The 25,500-nt window shown below is 32.4% G+C and overlaps 1 protein-coding gene across 1 annotated transcript; it reads right to left on the bottom strand.

Moving 5' to 3' along the window:
• Positions 1-15,643: 15,643 nt before the first annotated feature.
• LOC139854647 (uncharacterized) lies at positions 15,644-17,644 on the bottom strand. The gene has a single exon (XM_071843941.1). The coding sequence runs from the start codon at positions 17,642-17,644 to the stop codon at positions 15,644-15,646; it is 2,001 nt and encodes a 666-aa protein (XP_071700042.1).
• Positions 17,645-25,500: the final 7,856 nt, after the last annotated feature.

Here is a 25,500-nt window from a genome sequence, read left to right on the forward strand (position 1 = left end):
TTTAATGATCATTTTTCTAAAAATACTTACACTTTGAGTTAAACCATGAAATTTTTATGTGTTAACATATTCATAAGAAATATAATTTTTCCAGAACATGAACTTCCAATTCAAAGTTCAAGATGGTTTTTAATTATCCAACCCAAAACAGCCCCCGGTTGCACTCCGACGACGTAGATTCAGTTTTTAAGATGTTCTTTGTAAAACCAAGTTATATCTTGTTAGGTTAGCATATCATTATGATATATTACAGGTCTTGAAGTGTTTTAAAAGTCAAGTTAGAAGGATCTATTTAGTTTGCGAACAAGTTTGAAATCGTTCAAACTATGTTCTTGTTGTTAAAATTTTATACCACAAAATAAGATGGCTATATGAATATGAATTGAATAAGATTATGAACAAGGTTACTACCTCAAGTTACTTGGACAAAGTTACTGCAAAAGATAAGAAATAATCTTGAAATCAAAGAGTGGTGGAGTTAGATCAAAAGGTTGGAAGTAAACTTCTTCAAATGGGTGGTTATTTTGATATGTTCTTGAAAGAGTTTTCTTATGGTGTTTAAGGATTGTAATTGAAGCTAAATGATGGGAAAAATGCTTGGAGATGATCAAGTATGAAGTTAGGAGTATTTTGAGAGTGAAATGAGGGTGTAGGTATGAGAAAATGGAGTGAAGAAATGGTGTTCATTTATAAAAACGTTTTTAGTTTATAAAGAAAGAAAAGGATTCCTAATTTTGTTTTCTTACTAATAATTCATAATACTTGACAAATCCTAGTTACCTCATATCTAGGGCAGTAATAATGTTGATTAGGATGTTGATTTGATGTGTATATATCAATAGTAAATACGTATAGAAGCTGGGTATGATACGGGTACATATACCCTAGATATACGTATAGAAATCTTGAGGAAACGGAACGAGAATTCAAATATAGCTATCTTTTGTGAATATACTTATATTTTTTTATGTATTTAATTCCTTAAAAAGTGATTAAATACATTATATATACGATACATGTATAAGCATTATAGATTATAAGTATATATATCAAAGAATGTTACGTATAGTTATTGTTTTGAAAACTTAAGTTAGTAGTTTCAAAATATACTTATAACTCATTGTCATTAGTACACAATGAGATGTTAAACCATCCTTAGATCATGTTAAATATATATAAATACATATATATACACAAACGTATAATTATCGTATGTTATATAGTTCGTGATATCATCGGTCATATTGGACGGTCAAACGTTGTCTAAAACTCTTTTCAAAAACACAAGTCTCAACAATTTGGATTGCTTATCATGTTGGTATGGTTTAATTTATGTAAATATTAATCTCATAAGTATAATTTGGTCGGAAAATTCCGGGTCATTACAGAAACCTATCTAGTTTTTGCCCATAATAGTCCATCGGTCATAATTATAAAATGCTCGTCAAATTAACCTTATACCCGAAGTCAAATATTCCAACTAATTAGGGATTCAAACTGTAACAAGGTTTTAATACTTTGTTAATAATTACACCAGGTTATCGATGGCGTGTAATCCAAGGTTTTAATACTTTGTTAACAGTTACACCAATTACCCTTGAATGTAATCCACCCATGTTTTAATGAGTCCATTGACTATTAATCCATCCCCGTCTCCGGTCAAATGAACAATTATTAGTATTTATAAATATCCCGCTCATCGTACCCGATCGAGCGTATGTGGACATTTATAGTTACGTCAAATTGTAAATCTCTATATTAATCAATTATAAAGTCCATTAATAGCCCATAGTTCAATTTCCACAAGTGTCGGTCTTTTGTCCAAACCCTAATTATGGTCCAAAGCCCAATAACCCGTCTTAATATTTAGTCCAACATCACGATTACCTCAGCTCAAATAAGCATAATAATAACTTAGTTACGAGACATTAATTTAAAAAGGGAGAACATAACTTACAATGATTATTTATCGCGTAGCTTGTTCACGGATAGAACTTCGACTTTAAAACCCGTAAAATAACCTTTACATTACCCAAACTAACTAATATAAAACTAAACTATTATATTTATATATATATATATATATATATATATATATATATATATATATATATATATATATATATATATATATATATATATATATATATATGTGGAGTAGAGAGATTGATATGGTGCACTGAACTAGTCCGAAAACTGGCCAATTTATAGGAGATTTCCAAATACTGTAGCCCATGCGATCCCATGGGCTTTATGTGTTATTGACATGCGATCGCATGGCCAGGCTGGCATGCTCAGAATGAGTTTAAAACGTGGGCTGCTCGATTTAATTAATATATATAATATAATATATATAATTTTATATAATTATATATATATATTATATTATATTCTTGTGCATAGTTGACTGGTAATTTTAGGCCCGTTGAGTCGTACGTTGATAGTTGGTTCATGCCTCGGTCTCGGATTTTCGAACGTCTTTTCGTATGCTAAGATATCTTGTACTTTGCGTTCCGCGACTTGTACTTTTATCAATATTTAGATGTTAATCATCAATAAATTGAATCACTTGGAGTTTAACTTGTACGTTTAAGCTTTCTGGTCATTTGCATCTTCAAATCGTCATTTTCGTCTTCCGTCTTCGCACTTATTTAATATAAACGATTACAACTTAAAAATAGAACAATTACAACTAAAAACTTTACATATTGGAAAGATATTGATACTAAATATATGTTCATTTGGAGCACTATCAGGTGCATGGCCATCAATTGAATATAGTGTCCACACATTCAAATATGTATTTTGGGCATTTGGCCCTTCTATTATGGCATATCAAAAATGTATTCCTATCGTTTATATTGATGGGACTCATTTGAAGGGTAACTACATGGGCAAGATGCTTACCGTGGTCACAAAAAATGCTAACGGGCAAATTCTGCATGTTGCATTCGCATTAGTTGACACTGAGACGAACGAAAGTTGAGCTTGGTTTTTGGAACAGTTCTAAACACATGTTAATTGTCACAGTAGCATAGAATTGTGTGTAATATTTGGTCGTCATCAAGGTATAGTTAATATGATGGCTGATAGTGCCTATGGTTAACATCATCGTTACTGGTTGCGCCGCATTCGTAGCAACTTGATGACTGTTGGTTAAGATTCCAATCATAATATTCAAAAGTTAATCACCATGTTTTGATGATGACACAAAAGAGATAAGTGTTTAATCATATGTAAGACGACATGAGTTCATAAGCTTACACAATCTCTAGCAAAAGACCAATACATAAATAATTAACTTGATAAATTTGCTATACGGCTGAACCACGGTCGACCGTGGGTCTGTCCGTGGATGTCCTGTACCAACGGCTGCAATCCTTTTCAAATTTATGATGTGCGGTCAAGTACACGGTCGATCGCAGTTCGACCGTAGTTTTCTCTGTTACCAAAATCATACACTTTAAGTTAGACCGCCTTGAGACATCTATAATTTACAAAACCTTTTTAAACATACTTATAATAGTTGCCTTTTTTTATCTCAAAAGAGTTTTGAATCAAAAGATGTTAATTTCTACTAATCACACCTAATGACATCTTAATGACATTTTAAGCTCAATTAAGGTTAAACACGTAAATGTTTTATTTTTTTACTTGGTACAAAATGTCACTCAAATACATACTAATAATGGTCATTAAAAGTCCCAACAAAAGAGTTGCTCTCCCATAACTTTTATGTATCATTTTTATGTATGTGCAATTATGAACTAGTAAGTGGTTAATGTAATAATCTTCAAGAAAGCTCCAACTAGATTCAAACTAGTTCATTTGAAATGCAACAAGATTCCAAAGGACAAAATGCTTCCATTAGCAAAGTGACAAGTAATTAAGAAAGGTTGATGAAGTTTTAGAAGATAATGCTTTATCAAGAGACAAAATTATGCAATTACCCTATTAAGTAATCAATGACAAATGGTCAAAGCTTGAAGACTTTCTTCTTTTATGGACATGTCAACTTCCACACTTATGTCCAAAGTAAAAGGGGTAATGGGGATGATTTCAGAGACAACTGGCTTTTAGTTGAAGCTATTCAACAAAGAAAAATGACAATTTTCAAAGGACAAAAAAAGCTATAAGAATCAGATGTCAGAGGTACACGGTCAAATCACGGTCGACCGTACAGTGAGCCGTACAACTTCCAGGCAGATTTCTCTTTCTACAAAAGCCAAGGCTTGGAGCATTTGAAGACTCACCTCTTGAACTCATATTTTCTTATACTTACTGAGATCATTCTTATAATTCATTGTAATCTTTTAGAGTGATTCTAGCAAGAGTACTTGTAAGCTTAAGTTGTAAGTTTACTTGTAAACTATCTTCTTAAAGGGATCTAGAAGGTAGTCATGTTTTCACTAAGATAGTGCACTAGGATCTTGTGGTAAGATCTTTAGGTGGTTGTGAAGTCTTCAAAGGGACGTAAGGGTTCACAACTTGCGGCTTATCAAAGTACTAGTGTTGTATCCGGACACTCCACCGAGTTTGGAGTATCATAGTGAAGAAAAATCTCAATTCATAGAATTGGGGAGTGGATTAAGGAAGATTAGTTAACATCTTCCCGAACCACTATATATCGTTGTGTTTGTTCTCTCTTCCCTTATCTCTTTGATTACATATACACTTGCATATATTTTATATACGTATAGTTTGAGAAAAAAACATTTCAAATCACACTATATCAAGTTCAAGTTCAAGAAAACGTAAAGAAATTTTTTAAAATCGACTAAGTAACTATTCACCCCCCTCTAGTTACTTACAATGAAAAAGTTTAAAAGAAACAACGAACTCAAGAAGTTGTGTTGGAGTCCGGTTCCACGACGCAAAGTAATAGATATAAAAGTGCAGTGCGTGGAATTAAAAAAGTGAATGAGGAGGCTTGGAATTATTTAGAAGATGTTCAACTTGAAAAGTGGACTTTGTGGTCGTCGTCGTTGGGCTAACTTAACGACAAACATAGCCGAGTCATTGAACAATGTTTTACGTCATGCTCGTATGATGCAAATCAAAGCGTGTATTGATTACACATTTCACTACACAAGAGAACACTTCAACAACCCAGAAAGAACTGCTCACGAATGGCAAGCGCCATTATCCAAGACTATGTGGACACAATTTCAAGATCGTGATAAACTAGCTTCTACTTACACAGTAACATGCTATGACTTTTAAACAGGCGTGTACAAGGTCTAATCTACATATCAAAGAAGCGGTGATGGGGGGACAGAGTATACAGTAAATATTGTGCCAAAAAGTGCTCGTGTGGAAGATGACAACATCAAAGGATGCCTTGCTCTCATGGCATTGCAGTATGTCGCAAACGAAATAAAGATTCAAAGACCTTGATTGGTAAATACTACACTACTACTATGTAGAGAGAACAATATCATTATCACTTACATCCACTTAAAGACTTCACATACTGGGCCAATTCAGACTGGACAATTAAGGTCGATCCATCAAGACTGATCACACATAGGGTAGGAAACGACAACGACGGTTCCGTAACAAGATGAATGAAAATCAGAACAGAGAGACAGTTCTACCAAGGTGTGGTTTCTGCAGACAACCAGGTCATAACAGGAATTCATCTACTACAAGGTTTGGTTAAGAAATTAAGTAGTAAATTGTTGTACTCCATTTGTTGTAACCGTATTTATGTTTTTAAATAAAAAGATTGTTAAAAATAATGATGACAATGATAATAATGATAATGATAATAATAATAACACAACCACTACTAATCTATTACAACTAAGTTTATGCATTATAGTATTCACTGTAACTATCATATATCCTACCGAATTCAAGTACGTCTTCAAAAACTCCAAATAAAACATACAACTCAAATTTTTCATAAAGTCTACATGATTTCCCAACTAATGTCTACCATTCTTCATCAAAGCACAATTGTTCAGGTTGAGCAATTCCTTGTTTGTAATAGTATATGTCCATTGAATCTGGATTTTTCGGTAATTTTTCTCGAAGGAATTCATTCAACTTCCGCATATCAAACCCGCGAACATCAACATTATCAAATATGTTTTGTCGCCTCCTGAGAATTTTGTATCATCATTTCATACAAAATCGCAGTCGTGATATACGTCAATTGAAACGTACTTCGAATCCATGTTCGACATGTGTTTATGAACCAGTCAACATGCGCTTTTATAACCATAACATAAATCGGTCTTATAAACTCTGATTTAAGCTTTTATTGTTTGTTAGCTTACCATTACTGTTTGCCAGCTCAGCTGTTATTGTTTTTCAGCTTTTACTGTTTGACATTTTTTACTGAAACCGGCTCTCAGAATGCTGGTATATGAAACCATATATTGTTTGACAACTTTTACTAAAACCTGCTATCAGAATGCCGATTTATGAAACCATACTTGTCAGTTTTTACTGAATTTGGCTAGTAGAATGTCGGTTTATCAAACCATACTAGTCTATATAAACACATGTATATTTGTTATTTTGATTGTATCACTCTTTGACTCCACACATATCACTCTTTTACTGCACACCCATGGATCCATGGATTGATGTTTACTACAAGGGTCAGTATTCGGCCTATATGAAGCGGTACACACTAGAAATGAGAAAATCGTTCTCATGGGTTGATGTTAATGGTATGAGTATTTCGAAGTTGTTTGAGTTTATCAAAGAAAAAGTACCCTACGAACACTCGGGCGTGATGTATTTTCACAATACAAAAGAAAAATTTGTGTTTCTAAACGACGAAGATGAATGGTATGAAATAAGAATAATAGCAATTACCAGACAAGAACCTATAGGCTTACATCTGGTTTAATTATGTGTTTAGTTTACTATATGTAACGTTTATAGTTTATGTAATATTTGTATTTATGTAACTTTTAACTATCTATTTTCTTACCCCAAAAATATGTAACAGTGTTTATTTTTATTAATAAAAGTGTTGTTTAAAAATTGTTATATTAATAATAATACTGATAATATTGATAAATACATACTCATAGCTTATTAATAAACACAAACTAATACAACATTTGAAACTTAAAATCACTACCATAATTTAAAAAACAATTAACACACAACAAACTAGGCGACTAGACGATTTCTATTAGGAATACGATAGTCACCCAATGTTGATATGCCATGATGTCAGAATAACATGGTAATCATCATCCCGAATGATAACGGTGCATTTAAGCTTTCCCTAGCTTCTTGCATCTGATTAACCACGATGTATTCGACATCGAAAGATATACCATTGATGATCAAGTAAATCATAAGAGCTTCAATTAGAAGCACCTTGTTAGAGTAATCGTCCACCATACAAATGGGATGACCAGTTATGTTGCTACGGATGATAGTATATATTTTCAATTTATTGGCTCTAAGAAAACCAAAAAACATCTTTTTTAATTCAACACATTTTGATGGTCATCAACATCATGTGTCTCAAGAAGATTGCCATCAATTTGAGTGGCAGAATTGTAAAATTGCAATCTTCCTGTTGTGAGTCCCAAAACATTGTTGAATGTATCTATATCCCAGAAATATGGTATACCTTTCAACATGAACCTAAAATTTTTGTCTTCTTCAGAAAAATAAAAATTCTCATGGAACTCACGTACACAATCAGGGTAAACAGCGAAAATGTCAGTTATCATACACAACAATGATAATTCTTCAAACTGCTCGTATGTGAGTTCATGATCTTCTCTAGGCTCAGTTCCTCTTAAAAAAAAAAAAAAAAAACTCTCATCGAGGATTGTCCCGTGAGAAATTGGAATTTGACGACGAGGATCCATAGTGTGAAGAGTAAAATTGAGAAAAATCAAATATGAAAAGTTATAGTTTGAGATAAACTAAATCAATAATTTCTATTTAAATAGAACTCTTAAAGATTAAAAATATTGCATGCAAACCGGTCTTTTAAAATTCGGTTTCAGCTTTGTCAGGAAAAAGCAGACAAACCGGCATTTCAAATGCCGATTTGTGTGTTTTTAGGGCACGGGGGCCAAAACCCAAAAACCAGTTTCATGTTGGACCTCAAAACGGCATTTCAAACGCCGGTTTTCCTATTTTACAAAATTCGACTTTGAAAATCTATTTATTGTAAACTACCTCCATATTTTATTATTCTAAAAAAATATTCTCTTCTATATCGCTCTCAGTTTCTTAAATCCTCCATCCATTAATAATGGTACTTTATTTGCTTAATTTCTTCAACATATTACCCTTCACCAAGATCCATCAGTCGCATATGGTACCAGTGTCTATAACGTGAATCCGACCCTGTCATGTCGGATGTTGTATGCTTAGGAACGACTTCAACCCGGCCGTGATCACCTATTTACCAAACAATATGAGTCATTGGGTCTTAGGTCTCTATTACATAATCATATTTGTAACGTTTTTATGAGTCATTGCGCTTGCGTGTTGTGAGGGTTTTTCTTTTTTTCCTTTTTTTCCCAAATTGTTTTAATAACTTTGTAAAAGGACATTTCAACTAATAACTCTTAAAAAAGCTGTTTTATCATAAAATTATTAGTGTTTTACTCTAGCATTTAAGAACAAAATTTAGTACTACTATATCATATGTTAAATATATAAATATACAATTTTTTACTATTAGGATTTTGCTACAATGTGTGGGCATCGTACATTAGGGACGACAAAATCTGTCCATTAGGGACGACATGTCGTCCCTAACACATTATTTTATTTTTTGATTTTTATATATTATTTTATTATATAAATATTTGGAACGATCATTGGGGATGACATGTCGTCTCTAAAAATCTGATATATATTTTAAAACGAATTTATTTAATTAAAAATATAAAATTGGAAAATGAATTGGGGACGACCAGTGGGGACGACATGTCGCCCCCAATAAACTGCTATACAAATTTCAGCTTTTTTTAGCTGTTCCAGCCCAGCCGTAAAAACGGCACCATACCAACAAACAAAAAACCTGCTGTAATAACATAAGATAATTCCCAAACACAACCATAACATTAAATTAAAACATGTCTCCAAGTTACACAAACGATTATCTAACGATTACATTAATCCAAAACAAAGTTTACACATTAAACGTTAAGCATATCCGAGTAGCAAACAAACTCAAATACCATACTTACCTTAATTCTTCATCCATATTGTTCCAGTCTTCTAGTGTTGTGACTAGTGGGTTGTTATATAGAAGAATTTTCCCACCCAAAAACCACCATCCGTTTTCCCGCCAATGTTTTCCACCCAAAGTTTCCCGCCGAAAGAAAAATACATTAGTTAACAATGTTAGGGTTTGTTTATGGTTTAATTAGGGTTTAGTTAAGGTTTGTTTAGGAAAAGGCTTCTTATAGTTGCCTGCCTCCTTGACAGTTGCCCCGATAGATGGTATTATTGTGTTGGTGGGGTATCTCAACTCCAACTCCAATTCCGTTCGAACACATGGACGTCTTATTATATTCTCTTTTAGCTCCTTTTTATAATATTAGTTGCTCATTTTAAAAAATTATGATGACAATGATTTTTGACGATAATAAAAAATACAAGTAACTAAAAGATTTCAAATTAATTATATATAAAAAATTAAAAATTTCACCAAAATATATATAAAATATTTATTAAAATTATATATTCATATAAAACACGTATTACTGAATCGTCATCGTAATCATCATCATCATCAGTGTGATTTAATTTCAGTAACTTGGTATGATTTTCGTTTAATGTTCGTCGTTATAATGTAATTTAATTCAGTAACTTTGTATGATGTTTCTTGTAGTTGAAATGTTATAATTTCAGTAACTTTGTTAGAATTCGAAAATAACTGCGATTTTTCATTCATTTAATAGAAAGTACAATAAAATATTAAAACAACGACATAATTAAAGTAAAACACAATAAAATATAAAAAAAAACTACATAATTAAACCAAAACACAACAAAATATTAAAAAACAACATAATTAAACTAAAACATAATAAAGGGAAATGCGATTAGAACGTCAACTCAGTGTGATTTATTCATCTTTCAAAAGTAAATAAAGAGAAATGCGATTAGAACGCAAACTCAGGGTTTCTTTTATACCGTTCCACTGATCCTCTGTTCGAAGATATGTAGCGGACAATTCCAGAACACATTCATCTTCGTAATACAAGACGTCCGTGTGTTCGAACGGAACCATTTCTTTCAAAAAGTATAAAAGGTTATCTAAACCTACGTCGCGAATATCAATTTCTTCGAACGTAGATTTCGAACTACTCGTATAATCGTAAAGTTTCATTTCATTACGGAATTTACTTCCGTAATACACTTCCAATGAGACAATCAACGGCGGAAGGGTCAACATTTTCGGTGTGTTTGATGTTTGCAATGTTGTTGATAATGGACTCTATAAATATGAAAAAACTGTCAAAAATGTCGTCCCCAATAGGCTTTAGGTACGACACCTAAATCTGGCGCCAAATTTTTTGTTCTTTTGGAGCCAATTTTTTTCCCACCGACAAAAATAAAAAAAAAAATGTTTTTTTTTTTTTGGGAACAACATGTCGTCCCTAAAAAATTGGCGCGATTTTTTTTGTTTTTTGGAGTCAGTTTCTGACACGAGAAATAATTAAAAAATTTAAAGCTTATTTCGGGACGACATGTCGTCCCTAACAAAATGGTCAAACTTTTGGTAAAAAACAGCCAAGTTTTTTGTCCTTTAGCGTATTTTTTGAGACAACTTGGTGTCGTCCCTAATACCGTCGTCCCCAATGTTAGATTTTCTTGTAGTGACATGATTACAAACAAATACTCCGTATGAAAGTGTATATTTTCTTAAATTGCTATAGATGTATTTAATAAACTTGAAAGTTGTTAAAATGAAATATGTGTTTAATGCAATTTCGTCTTTTTAAAATTCGAAATTAATCAATATTTCTTAGCATGTGTCATAAGGCACATGTTAGCAAACCCTTTACTTATCAAATTGCACTAGCTGAATCAATGTTTCAATCAATGTTTCAACCATTTATAGTCGAAGACGTGTTTCATGTGATTATATATTATTGATGGGCTTCAAATTAATAAATATTTTTCACCCATTTCGGCGTTTATTGATGGTGGGGGCTTATATTCAATCATCAGACATAAACGAGACAATTAATAAATAACAAAGCATGGCGATTCATCATTTCGAGTTTGGGACATACCGCTAACTCATTTATGAAATGAAAAAAATATATATATCATCTAGCATAGCAGATTGTTATTCCGAATCATCATCATATATAAAAATAGAATTTACCGATTCATATAAAAAATTTAATAGTTCTGTGAATATGATGATCATTCCTCATATTCAATTCAATAGTCATAAAATGTCATAAATGTTACTTCTTCCGTGTGAAGTTGTAGACGTTCTAAGGATCTTAGATCAAACGTTATTACTAGATTAGAGGCGGAAAACATTAAACTAGGATGAATCGAATACTTAGTTCACCTTGGGATCAATCTAACCAATGATATGTTGATATGATCGATGCCTTAATGATTGTATTCGGTTGGGGTATGGTCTGGGACAATTGTAACAGCGAAATACGACGGCAATAGGGTGTAGGGTGTGTAACCTAACAATGTAACCCGACATCCCTATATATATACGATTACAGTGACCATCGACCGGTGGTCTCTGACCTTCGGCCGATGGTGTTTGTCCCTCGACCGATGGTCTCTACCATCAGTCGATGGTCTGAGCTGCCAACCAAACAGCTCTAACCATTTTATGTCATTACCTTAATCAATACAATAACAATGTATTAATGACAATATTCTTAAACGACTGAAATATCGAATATAAAACAAATAGAACATATTACAATAATAGAACTTGGGATTATGCACCAACAGAAGTCAGGGGCGGATCTATATGGTACGGACCGGTAGCACTTGCTACCAGTGAAATACGCAATCTAATGGAAAAAATTTGAGGGTTTTAACTAGTGACATCAGTGGATAGTGTACATTTTCTTGAGTGACACCATTGGAAAACTAGGGGCAGATGACCACATTAGTTTAATATTAATTCATATGTATTTTTATGCATTTTTATGGAAGAAAATTTTGATGAAAAGTTGCAGTTTGTTGTGAAGAGGAGGAGGAGAGAAATACTTCGTAATAGTGAAGATGAGAGAAGGGAGAGTAAACCCCACTTCTTTTCTATTAAATGTTTACTTTTGTTATTATTTATTTATCTATCTCTCAATTCCCAATACAAAACTGACCGAATGCTTCTGCAATTAGTTTACTTTTGTTTTTATTTATTTATTATCCCACTACTTCATTTGAATTTTTGTTTTAAACCAATACTGTTACTTTATTTTATTTAACACTACAAGAAACTAATTTAATTGAATCAATTAATTACTAGTGTATTTAATGTTTTTATTTTTTGATAAAAGAATATGATATAATAAACTTAGAGTGTTTTGGGAGATTTTAATTCAACACTTTTTTCTAATCATCGATCAAGAGAAGAAAACGACTTAATTAATATGGTTAAATTCAATGACTTTATTTCATTGGCACATCTTATCGACCAATATATCCACATGACATCTATGGTCCAATTTGAGTACCAGGGGACTTTAATTCAACTTGTTTACCTCATGAAACATTAACAGATGATATAGATAATGTTTTCTGATTGATAATAATGATGAAAACAATAAGAACAAATGTAAAAGTGTTGATCGTTTTGATTTCTATATGAATGATAAACTAGAATTGATACATTTTACATTGTGGAGCCCGCCTATTTATGCTAAAAGAATACAACGGCTCTATAGCCTATTTTAGACAAGGAGCCTAAGAATCAATGTTAAAACAGAAAGAAACGTTGGCTTTGATCTTGCCCTATAATCGTGGAAGCTATTTCGGGAAATGATGATATTTTTCTGATCCCAATCTTTTTATTTTCTAACACTCCCCCGCAAGTTAAATCGTGGGATTACCGACATTTAACTTGGAGAGGACTTCTTTGAAAAGTCTTCCATTGACGGACTTTGTTAGAATATCGGCAAGCTGGTCTTCGGATTTCACAAATGGAAGAGAGATTATTTCTGCCTCGAGTTTTTCTTTGATAAAGTGTCTGTTTATCTCAATGTGTTTGGTTCGGTCGTGTTGTACCGGATTTTCTGAGATAGCAATTGCTGCTTCATTATCGCACATGATCTGGATAGGAGCATCTGGAGGAAAGCCAATCTCTGTTAGAAGTTTCTTGATCCATAGAGCTTCAGTGACGCCTCTAGCAATTCCTCTAAATTCAGCTTCGGCACTTGATAGGGCAACAACTTTTTGTTTCTTGCTTCTCCATGTAACTAGATTTCCTCCAACAAGAGCAAAGTATCCGGAGGTAGATTTTCTATCGCCTTTTTCTCCCCCGTACCCCGCATCTGTAAATATCTGTGTTTCTAGATGATTGTTTTTCTTGAATAATACTCCATCACCTACGGTTCCCTTTAAGTATTTGATGATTCTCAAGACTGCATCCATATGGTGTTGTTGGGGTTGATGCATAAACTGACTGACAATTCCAACGGCGTGTGCTATGTCCGGTCGGGTATGAGCAAGATAGATAAGCTTTCCCACCATCCTTTGATATTGACCTCGATCAGCTAACTTTGCATTTTCTTCCATGAATAATCTCTGATTTGGGATCATTGGAGTATCTGCTGGCTTGCAATCGACCATGCCTGTTTCAGAAAGAAGATCGAGAATATACTTCTTTTGACAAATAAAGATGCCCTGTTGGGATCGTAGGACTTCAATCCCAAGAAAATACTTAAGTCCCCCTAGGTCTTTCATTTCAAAATCATTAAATAAGTTTGTTTTTAAATTTGAAATTTCTTTTTGATCATTTCCCGTTATAATCATGTCGTCAACGTAAATAATGAGGCATGTGATAAAACCTTTTCTTCGTTTTAAGAAAAGAGTGTGATCGGAGTTACTTTGTTTAAAACCATACTTTTTCATTGCTATGGTAAAACGCCCAAACCAAGCCCGAGGGGATTGTTTCAAACCATAAAGAGATTTTTTAAGGCGACAAACTTCCCTTTCTTTGAAGTTTGATGTGAAACCGGGAGGTCCTTCCATGTACACCTCTTCTTTGAGTTCACCATGTAGAAAGGCATTTTTAACATCAAATTGGTGAAGTGGCCAATCTTTGTTTGCAGCTACGGAGAAAAGAATCCTTATGGTGTCAATTTTTGCTACGGGTGAGAAGGTCTCCGAGTAATCAACGCCATAAGTTTGAGTGTATCCTTTTGCTACGAGTCTAGCTTTGTATCTTTCGATAGTTCCATCGGCTTTGTGTTTGATAGTGAAGACCCATCGACACCCAACCGGTTTTTTTGATTCCGGAAGAGTGCATTTTTCCCATGTATTATTTACCATGAGTGCCTCCATTTCTTCTTCCATTGCCTTTTTCCAATTAGCTGACTTTAGAGCTTGTTCTATTGTGGTTGGAATTTCTTCAGAGTATATTGCGGAAACAAATTTCTTTGCACTTTCGGATAGGTTCCCTCTTGCAATATTAGCCATTGGGTACCTTGATCTTGAGGTTGTTCTTTCGGGAGGATATCTTTTTGGTGGAATCCCCCGATTAACTCTTGGTGGAAGAACATATGGTTCTTGTGGTGGTTCGATTTCTTGATCACGTTGATCAGGTTGACTTTGTTGAACAGTTTGTTCTTCAACTTGACTTGTTCCATCCTGTTCTGAGGTATTAACTTCATTTTCATGATTAGTATTATTAGTTTCAAAAGTTTCATTACTAACCTCAGTACGGTTGGGAAGATCACTGTCGGTTGTACTGTCGGATGGGTTACTTTGTGGTGTGGTACTAGAAGTTATCTCTTCGGATGATGGAAAATCTAGCCAACTCACAGTGTCACTAGATTCTGACTCCCCCTGACTTGTGTGTTGGATATAGTAGTATTCGTCTTCCAAGAAATCACAGTTCATTGAGGTGAACATGTGTTTTCTTTTGGGACTATAACACCTATACCCTTTTTGGTTTACCCCATAACCGACAAAGACGCATTTTTCAGCACACGGGTCGAGTTTAGTTCTTTCCCCTTTGGGGATATGAACAAAAACAGTACACCCGAAAATCCGAGGTTTTAAGGTAAGGTTTGATGGGGGTTTATAAAACTTAGCTAAGGTTTCAAGCGGATTCTTAAGGTCTAGGGCTCTAGTGGGGAGTCTATTAACAAGGTAAGTGGCCGTTGCAAGGGCTTCGGGCCAAAAGGATTTAGGAACATTAGATTCTATCATTAAGGCCCGAGTTATTTCCAAAAGGATTCGATTTTTTCTTTCGGACACACCATTTTGTTGTGGCGTGTGAGGACACGTGGTTTGGTGAACAACACCTTTGCTTTCACAAAAACGTTTCATTTGAGTGTTGACAAATTCACCGCCATTATCGGATCTTAGAATTTGTATCTTACTTTTAAATTGTGTTTCAACCATGGCATAAAAAATTGTGAATTTATCAAATACTTCGGATTTGTTGGTCAAAAAATATGTCCACGTCATACGTGTGCAGTCATCAATAAATAATAAAAAAATATCGAATGTTATGTCCCCCATTTACCCTCGCGGGTCCCCACACATCGGAATGAACTAAAGCAAAAGGAGATTCGGTTTTAGTATTACTAGTCTTAAAAGTACTTTGATGACTTTTAGCTAAAATGCAAGTTTCACAATCAATAGTTTTATTCGAAACAAGACTCGGAAATAAAATTTTTAAATAACTAGCAGACGGATGGCCAAGTCGTCGATGCCACAACCACGCTTGTCTATTGGAAGTCCCGTGAGTTAGCATGATTGTACCATCTCTAGTAACTTCGTCCACATAATATAACCCATTTCTTTCAGTACCACGACCAACAATCTTCCCGGTTCTGATGTCCTGCAAGATGCAGAACGTTGGATGTAATATAACGGTACAATTAAGTTCCTTGGTAACATGACTAACAGATAATAATTTGTGTGAGAGAGCGGGAACGTAAAGACAATTTTTTAAATTTATTGTTGGAGATATTTGGATCGTTCCCCCTCCTTTGACTTGAACAGTCCCACCGTTAGCCGTTTTAATTTTAGTTTTATTTGGCTTTGACTCTGAATAAATATCATTTTTGTCAAACGTCATGGTGTCGGTGGCACAACAATCTATAATCCACTCGTCATTTTTATTTGAGAAAACATCGTTAGTTAAAAAGGACTGTCCTTGCAAATTTTTCTCAATTTTAGGTGTATGGGACTGATCATAAAGTTTTATATTTCTGGAAGGTCTACTAGGTAACTTTTTACCAACTGAAGGGTTGATATGATCTCTTAAGTCACCTGAGGGATTAATATGGGAACTAGCAATATCTGGGGGGTCTATGTGAAATAAATTAAATCTATTTGGGGTTAAAATACCCAACCCACCCGTTTGTTCCCAATTTACGGGTTGCAACCCTAAACCTAAGTTACCTCCACCACCCGATGAAGGTGGTCCAGCCGCCATCAACCCAAATCCGCCTTGTGCGACGGCGGTGGCGCCGGAGTTGCTGGTCTCTTGACTACCTTTGGTTGCCGCCGTCGTTGCCGTTGCAACCGCTGCCTTTCCTTTCCGGTGGCCGTCGTTCCACCACTCGGGGTACCCGACGATTCGGAAACACTGTTCTTTGGTGTGACGTTTCATGCCACACTCGGTGCACCTGAGGTGTTCCTTTGATTGATCTTGACGGCGATGATTCTTCGTGATGAGCCCTTGACCTTCGGTTTCTTTGGATTTGGATGATGACGGTGCTAATAGGCCGGATCCGATACCAGAGTTGTTTGTACCATCGGTTTTAGTGCCGAATATGGTTTGATGAGCACTCTCCTTTCGAATGGCTGCGTAAGCCGCTTCGACGGTGGGTAACGGTTCCAACCGTAATAGCTCCCGTTTGATATTGTCATGTTTCCGGTCAAGTGCATTGAGAAATTGAAACAACTTTTGTTCTGACCGGATGTTATTGTACTTCACGATGTCATTTGGGTGTTCCATAGGGTTTGGATCCCTCATTTCAATTTCACCCCAAATGCCTTGCATTTGTAACCACAGTTCTTCAATTGATCTGTTTTCTTGTCTGATATTATTAGCCTTGACGTGCAGGTCAAAGGTCTGTAATTTGTCTTTACCGGCACTGTAAGTGGTGATAAGGGCTTCCCATAGAGATTTCGTGGTGGGAAATTGAGTCAAATTGCTAGCAATTTGAGGTTCGATGTTCTGAATCAACCAGGAAAATACGATTAGATCTTCCTGATTCCATTTTTGTCGGTTTAATTCTGGAGGATCTTTAGTAAGGTGATTGAGGAGGGTCTCGGACTTGCCTCCGATGGCAACCTTGATCATTCTTGACCAAAGTGAAAAATTTGTGTTGTTAAGGCTAACACTGATCTTCAAAGAATCAGGTAACCTTTGTGTTTCATTGTTGGTTTGTAGCAGTTTAGCCAATTGGCTGGTTAACTCGGTGATAAGTTGGTTATTTTGATTTTGAACATCGTCTGTTCCAGACATGATGTTTTTCAGATAAATTGGTAAATGATTTGAGCTTGTATGTGTTTGTTATGATCCAAGATCAACAACACCGCTCTGATACCATGTTTTCTGATTGATAATAATGATGAAAACAATAAGAACAAATGTAAAAGTGTTGATCGTTTTGATTTCTATATGAATGATAAACTAGAATTGATACATTTTACATTGTGGAGCCTGCCTATTTATGCTAAAAGAATACAACGGCTCTATAGCCTATTTTAGGCAAGGAGCCTAAGAATCAATGTTAAAACAGAAAGAAACGTTGGCTTTGATCTTGCCCTATAATCGTGGAAGCTATTTCGGGAAATGATGATATTTTTCTGATCCCAATCTTTTTATTTTCTAACAGATAATGGATTGTTGCGTGGATGGGTTCGTTTTACTTGCGAGAGTTAGAAAACGTTTGGATCATAAATCTCTAAGTTGGGGCAAGAAGTTGTTACATTGGGTCCCCAATCCGTTTCCTTTTGAGGTGGGTAATTTGTTATTGGGTCTTTTCAATTTCAAAGATGGGTCGTGTTTGTGATATTGAAGCTATGCAGACATCTCAAATCTGATTCAAAGACATGGCATAAGCTTAAGGTTGCTAAACATTATCTTGAATTGACATCCTTGGAGTGTGAAATTTAATACTTAAGGAAGTTGTAAGAGACAATAGTGTTGGTTTCAATGGGTAGGAAAGTGTTATGGAGTGTAAAATGTTTGTAATCCCCTTTGCTAGTTTATATTTTTGATCTTTATATCGGTTTCGTCATATGGACATAGTGTATGTAAGTCCAGTTAATATATGTTGTATTGTTTGGTTTTTCACATTCTTGTGAAAAATCTTATTAATTTAATTTCGGTTTTTTTTCCGAAAAAATATATAAATAAACTTTGAGTAAATACATTAATGTTCATAAATAAAAATATTATAGTTTAAAGTTTAAAGACAAACAAGTATATAACATTACATTTATATATAGTTTAAAGACAAATAAGTGTATTGCATTTATATAAAGTATTTAGGTGAAAAGAACATACAAGGGGTCGAATTAACACATATACCACATGTACACAAATAGACAACAACTAGAAAAAATCCGACCGCGCGTTGCTGCGGTTGTATTCGACGCGCGGTCCAATTTGGATATACGATGTCCGTTTCGCGTATAGTTAGTCGTGTTGTATATGTATATATATGTATGTAATATAGCCCGAAATATTTATTTTTTTTAACGATGTCCGTTTCGCGTATAGTTAGTCGCGTTGTGTTCGTAAAATTATTTCGAGTTGAACGGTGGTCTCGGAAAAATTTAACTCGCACCGAGCGTGAATATAGGGCCCGTTATTTAGTGTTTTTTTAACGATGTCTGTTTTGCATATAGTTAGTCCCGTTGGGTTCGTGAGATTTTTTCGAGTTGAACGGTGGCCTCGGAAAAATTTAACTCGCACCGAGCGAGAAGATATGGCCCGTTATAAATTCGGGTGGAGTAAGGTTTTTTTATTTTAATTAAATTATAAATTTACGTTTTTTACCCCTGAAAAAGTGTAAAGTTGAGGGGTTGTTGTGTAATTTGTGCGAAAGTTGGAGGACCGTTTGTAGTGTGAACGTAAACTCAAAACGAAAATGCGTTAAAACTGAAACGACCAAAAATGGGAGGAGGTTTAGTATATAAGTATAAAGTATAATATAATATCATTTGTTGTCAAGTTTATAAAAATTAACATTTCAAATTTTGTTAAAAAAAAAAAATTAAAAGTAACTTTTAATATATGATTTGTTTAACCGCTCTGAGAATTCACGCTTAAAAGTATTGTACTCCATACAATTTTACAATTGAAAACCGTCAATTTAAAAACAATAATTAACCGCTATGCACAATATATTTTAGTGTGTTTACGACAACTTTAATGTTGTCGTTAGAAAAATACTTTATGTCGTGACCCGTCCTAATCCATCTGGACGAATACATTACATTTGGTTACATCGCGAGGTACTTGACCTCTATATGATACATTTTACAAACATTGCATTCGTTTTTAAAAGACAAACTTTCATTTCATCGAAATTTGACAGGCATGCATACCATTTCATAAAATATCTAAACTATAAATGACTTGATAATATTCTTGATGAACTCAATGACTTGAATGCAACGTCTTTTGAAATATGTCATGAATGACTCCAAGTAATATCTCTAAGATGAGCAAATGCACAGCGGAAGATTTCTTTCGTACCTGAGAATAAACATGCTTTCAAGTGTCAACCAAAAGGTTGGTGAGTTCATTAGTTTATTGTAAACATTCATTTCCATCATTTTAATAGACCACAAGATTTCTATTTTCATTTTTCATAAACATCATCTGATATCAGGCATTTCGCACAAACTGCATAGAGATAAAAATCATGCATATGGTGAACACCTGGTAATCGACATTAACAAAACGCGTCTAGAATATCCCCATCATTACGGGACTCTCATCGGACATGATAAAATCGAAGTACTAAAGCATCCGTAACCCGGATGGGGTTTGTTAGGCCCAATAGATCTATCTTTAGGATTCGCGTCAATTAGGGTTTCTGTTCCCTAATTCTTAGATTACCAGATAAAAAAGGGTGATATTCGATTCGATAATCCAACCATAGAATGTAGTTTTGATTACTTGTGTCTATTTCGTAAAACATTTATAAAAGCAGCGCATGTATTCTCAGTCCCAAAAATATATATATTGCAAAGGCTTTTAAAAATGGAGCAAATGAAACTCACTATACTGTATTTTGTAGTAAAAATACATATGACGATACTGAACAATGCATGGTTGGCCTCGGATTCACGAACCTATATCATTTGTATAAATATTAACACACATAATCGTAATCGAATAAATATATATATTATTAATAATAATATACTTGTTAAATTATTTGTTATATAGATGTAGATATATTTAATTTACATATTTTATTTAACTAGTGTTTATCTTTCATTATAACATATTAATAACAATAATTTATATTAGGTTTATATATGATAAAATATATATGTATATATTAATTGATACATTTTATATATAGCGTAGTTACTATCTTTTTAATAATAAAATTATAGTGATATGTACTATTAATATTCTTGTAAGGTATTTTTATATAAAACTATCCATTTTACAACTAATGATAATAATAATAAGTTTAATAATAACGATACTAATATTTATATTAATAATAAAGATGATATTATTAGTAATTATACTCATATCATTAGTAATAATAATATACATAATAATGATAATAATACTAAAAGGATAAGATTAATACTAATAATAATATTATTAATACTCATAATAATTATTTAATTAATAATAATGATAATAAAAATTATAATAATAGTTAAGGCTAATGCTAAAATGATACTAATATTCATGATACTTGTATTAATACTAATGACAAAGAGAGTTATAATACTTGATACAAATAATAATAGTTATAATGTTAATACTAATACTAATAATAACAATAATAATAATAATAATACTTGTAATAATAACAATTACTAATAATGATAGTAACATAACAATAATACTAATAATCATAATAATAATAACAATAATAATAATAATAAATAATAATAAAAATGTATACCCTTTAGAAGAAATCGTTCTAAAAAGATTTGCCCAACTCGAACTCGAGACCTCCCCTTTGCCCAACACACGCACAAACCACCCAGCTGCTTCTGTTTTTCCTGAAATACTCCCACCCTAAATTTATTTAACTATCATCATCATTATCTCCTTCTTCATCTTCTTCTTCCTAATTTACACGTCGACCAGAGGTAATCCTAATATCTAATTTAAATTTGGATTTATAACTTTCAAATGAAACAGAACGATTATATGTGATGAATTTGGAACTAACAGAAAAGAATTTGAAAAAAAATTATAAGATGTAGCAACTCTGAAATTACCACGACGAACACCAAACTGCTTTCAAATTTTTAGACTGTTTTAACTAATGACTTCTACACAAAAAAGTTTGTAAATCGTTTAAGGAAACTTATGAAATCATTAATTGGATTGGAATCATAACAGGTAACTTGAATTCGTTTGAAGAAAAATGTTTGACTTTTTAAAACTCAAACTTTGACTCGTAAATTCACCTTTGATTTCGCAAATTAAGATCTCAAATTTTGCAGTTAGGTCGACTTGATGATTCCTAACAAGACTGCATTGTTTGATTTTGAAATTTAATACGAATTTGAGATTTGGGTAAAAAGTTAAACGAACAGAGAAAGACATTTATGTTCGTTTTAATTTTTCTGTTTTCTCAACAATAATAACACTTGATAATATATATAACGCGTATGTGAAAGATTGATACAGTATCCAGAAGTGATTAAAGTTGTTTTTTTGCTAAGATTACTCGACAAGAAAATCAAGCTGGAAGGACGAAAGAAAAAAAATATAATAAAAAAATTGAAAAGCAGATTATTACATCACACAGATTTTGTTTGAAACTTTGATTTGATTCGTATATATTTAAATCAGATAGACAATTTAAACAAAAGGGATAACGACTTGAAACAAAAATGGGATTTAGCTGTATTTGCAACTGTATATATACATGTATTTATACATCCACATTTACGTATACGTATATATATATATATATATATATATATATATATATATATATATATATCTATATCTATTTTTGGTGTATGTATAATTATATGTATCTGATTATACTCTGCATTAATGAATATATACAGGTATTAATAACAATATTAATACTAATATTAAGTATATAAATAATGCTAATAATACAATTTAATATAATGATAATAATATCAAAAATTCTAATAATTAAATGATTTAATAATAATACTAATAATATTAACAATAATTTATTCTTAAGAATAACAATTAAATAATAATAATACTGATAATGATAATCTTAATGATAAGGTTAATAGTAATATTAATAATAACATAGATAATAATATTAATAAAATACTAATACAAATACTAACAATGATAGAATACTAATAACATTAATAATAATCATATCTAATACTAATATTTAACATAATAACTAACATTATAGTTTTACTATTAGTTATAACAACAATAATAATCATAATATTATATTATTTATATTAATTATTTATATTATTAATAATAATAATATTACTAGTAAAAATAATAACATAACAATTTATATATTTCATGTTTCATATTTGTATGTTAGATTAATTGGACTAATTTTGATATTAATATTGATATTAATAATAATATTACTATACCGATTTTTTTAACTTATAATTTCAATTTAATATAATACAATTACATATTTTTTTTAACTATGTGATATTTATTAATATATAATAACATATATTCAATAATTAATATTTATTCATTTTATATATGTATTACAATATACATATAATATTAATTATGTTTAAGAATCTTATATGTCTGTATATGTGTGTGTGTGTATATATATATATATATATATATATATATATATATATATATATATATATATATATATATATATATATATATATATATATATGTATATATTTATTTACAAACCATTGTTCGTGAATCACTGGGAATGGTCAAAGGTTAAATGGTTTCATGAAACAGTTCAAGTTTTTGAGATTTCAACGTTACAGACTTTGCTTATCGTGTCGAAATCATATAAAGATTAAGTTTAAATTTGGTCGAAAATTTCCGGGTCGTCACACTTTAGTATATAAAAGTTGCTATGTGTAATTTTTGTAGTCTAAATCCTTTAAAAAAGTTTGTGCCCCCGTACAAACAAAATTTTACATCTGTCACTTGATATAAGCCATCCAAAAAAAAAAAAAAAAAGGATTGGACCTTAACCAGTGACACCAGTGACTTGCATTCTTAGATCTGCCACTGTGTGAAGTTGTGAACCACATTCTATATGGTGGATGGCCGGGCTTCACATTAATTATTGTTGATGGGCTAAATTTATACCCAGGGAATGATAATTACTTGGGTATGATTACGTGGGCTATTATTATAACCAGGGAGCATAAAAAATAATTATAATTATATATAATAAATAAATTTAAATAATTAAAAGGATATCAATCACTATGTTAATACTTATTTAAAAATTTGTATATGCATTATCTTCCTGTAAAGTGGTGACTAAGCATTGAATTTTACTATGCAAAGTAAAAGACACCGATATCTATTATCAATTACACACGATATAATATAGATATAGATATAGATATAGATATAGATATAGATATAGATATAGATATAGATATAGATATAGATATAGATATAGATATAGATATAGATATAGATATAGATAGAGACTAGATTTATGATCCCGTACGTTATAAAGTAGTTGTAAATTTATATATTCCCAAATATAACTATCGAGCTTTGTGCATGTTGTCGAATTAAAACATCATAACATACATGATGTACACCATAATCACATCATGATAAGAATATGAAAGTAGACTTACTTGATTGTAGAACCGATCTCAAGATTGAATGATGAAGCCACAAGAGATTGTCGATTCCAATATTGATGTTCTTATTCTGATGGAAGGATTTCTTTATTAGTGTTCTTGAGAGAATACATAATGAACAACATATTGATAAATGACCACATCCATTTATTTATAGTTATGGTGGTTATTTCCATCATATAACCGCCAAAGTTAGTTAGGGTATTAGTTATCATTAAGGCAAACATTATGGTATAAATGGTAAAAGGTCACAAACATTAGGGATTATTCTAACATTCTCCCACTTGACCGAATTGCCATTTTACATAAACTGAAAGTTAGGTTGGCCAAGTTTATGTTAATCATCATAATTTCACATAGCACCAAAGTAAAAAGTTACAGCCTTACGTGTCGCGTTTGATGCGGGACCCCATCAATTATACAGATGGTGATAATATAAAATGTATGATTCATTTAAACCGAAAATCTGAAATGACAAGAGCATAATGTGGTACATAAATAAGTTTGTCTATAATGAAACATAAGTGTGCACAGTTGAAGTAATAATAGACAAACTAGACATAATAGTGAAGGATATTTACTTATAGCGCTTATTTTAAAATTAAACGTAATCATGAAATTTCACACTAACTTCAACATTACGTAAGTTCTTAAATAAAACCCCAATTTAGCGAAATGACTCATAAATCGTTTGGGTTGTAGACCTAGAGTTAGTTGATCTGCAAGCATTTCATAAGTTATAATGTTCTCGATACATATAAATTATTCCTTCACTCATTCGCGTACATATAAATACGTTGTATCGAGGTATAAATTAGTTTATGTTGAATTGTTACGTATGGTTCGAAAAGCTCATGATTGCGTTATTATCGCAGTAAATCTTTAATGGCCTTGATATGGACTTAGCAATTATGAGTCCAATGATTAAGTGTCTCAACAACATTAAATTACATGTCGATTTATACACTGAAAGTTACTCAACCATCATTGTTGAGGTCAATATTAGCACTTGATCTTTATTCTCCAATAAATGGGACCACTTGACAGCATGAAAATATATCTCACAGTTTACTTACTAGTTTCTTTGCATTTCGCAAAGTCTGAATCTGAGTATCTAATAACTACAAGGTTTCAGATCTAGTATAAGTTAATTTGTATTACTCCTTCGTTCTTATAGATATCGAAATACTTTCTTAGCAACCTTTCAGTGATATAGGCCAGGAGTAACTTTAAATCTGACCAACCTACCAGATATATATGCGATATCTTGTCGAGTACAAACTAGAGCATAAGTTAAGCTTCCTATTATGAAAGCATAAGGACTTCGCC

Source organism: Rutidosis leptorrhynchoides, chromosome 1, assembly GCF_046630445.1.
Source record: "Rutidosis leptorrhynchoides isolate AG116_Rl617_1_P2 chromosome 1, CSIRO_AGI_Rlap_v1, whole genome shotgun sequence".
Classification (NCBI taxonomy): domain Eukaryota; kingdom Viridiplantae; phylum Streptophyta; class Magnoliopsida; order Asterales; family Asteraceae; genus Rutidosis; species Rutidosis leptorrhynchoides.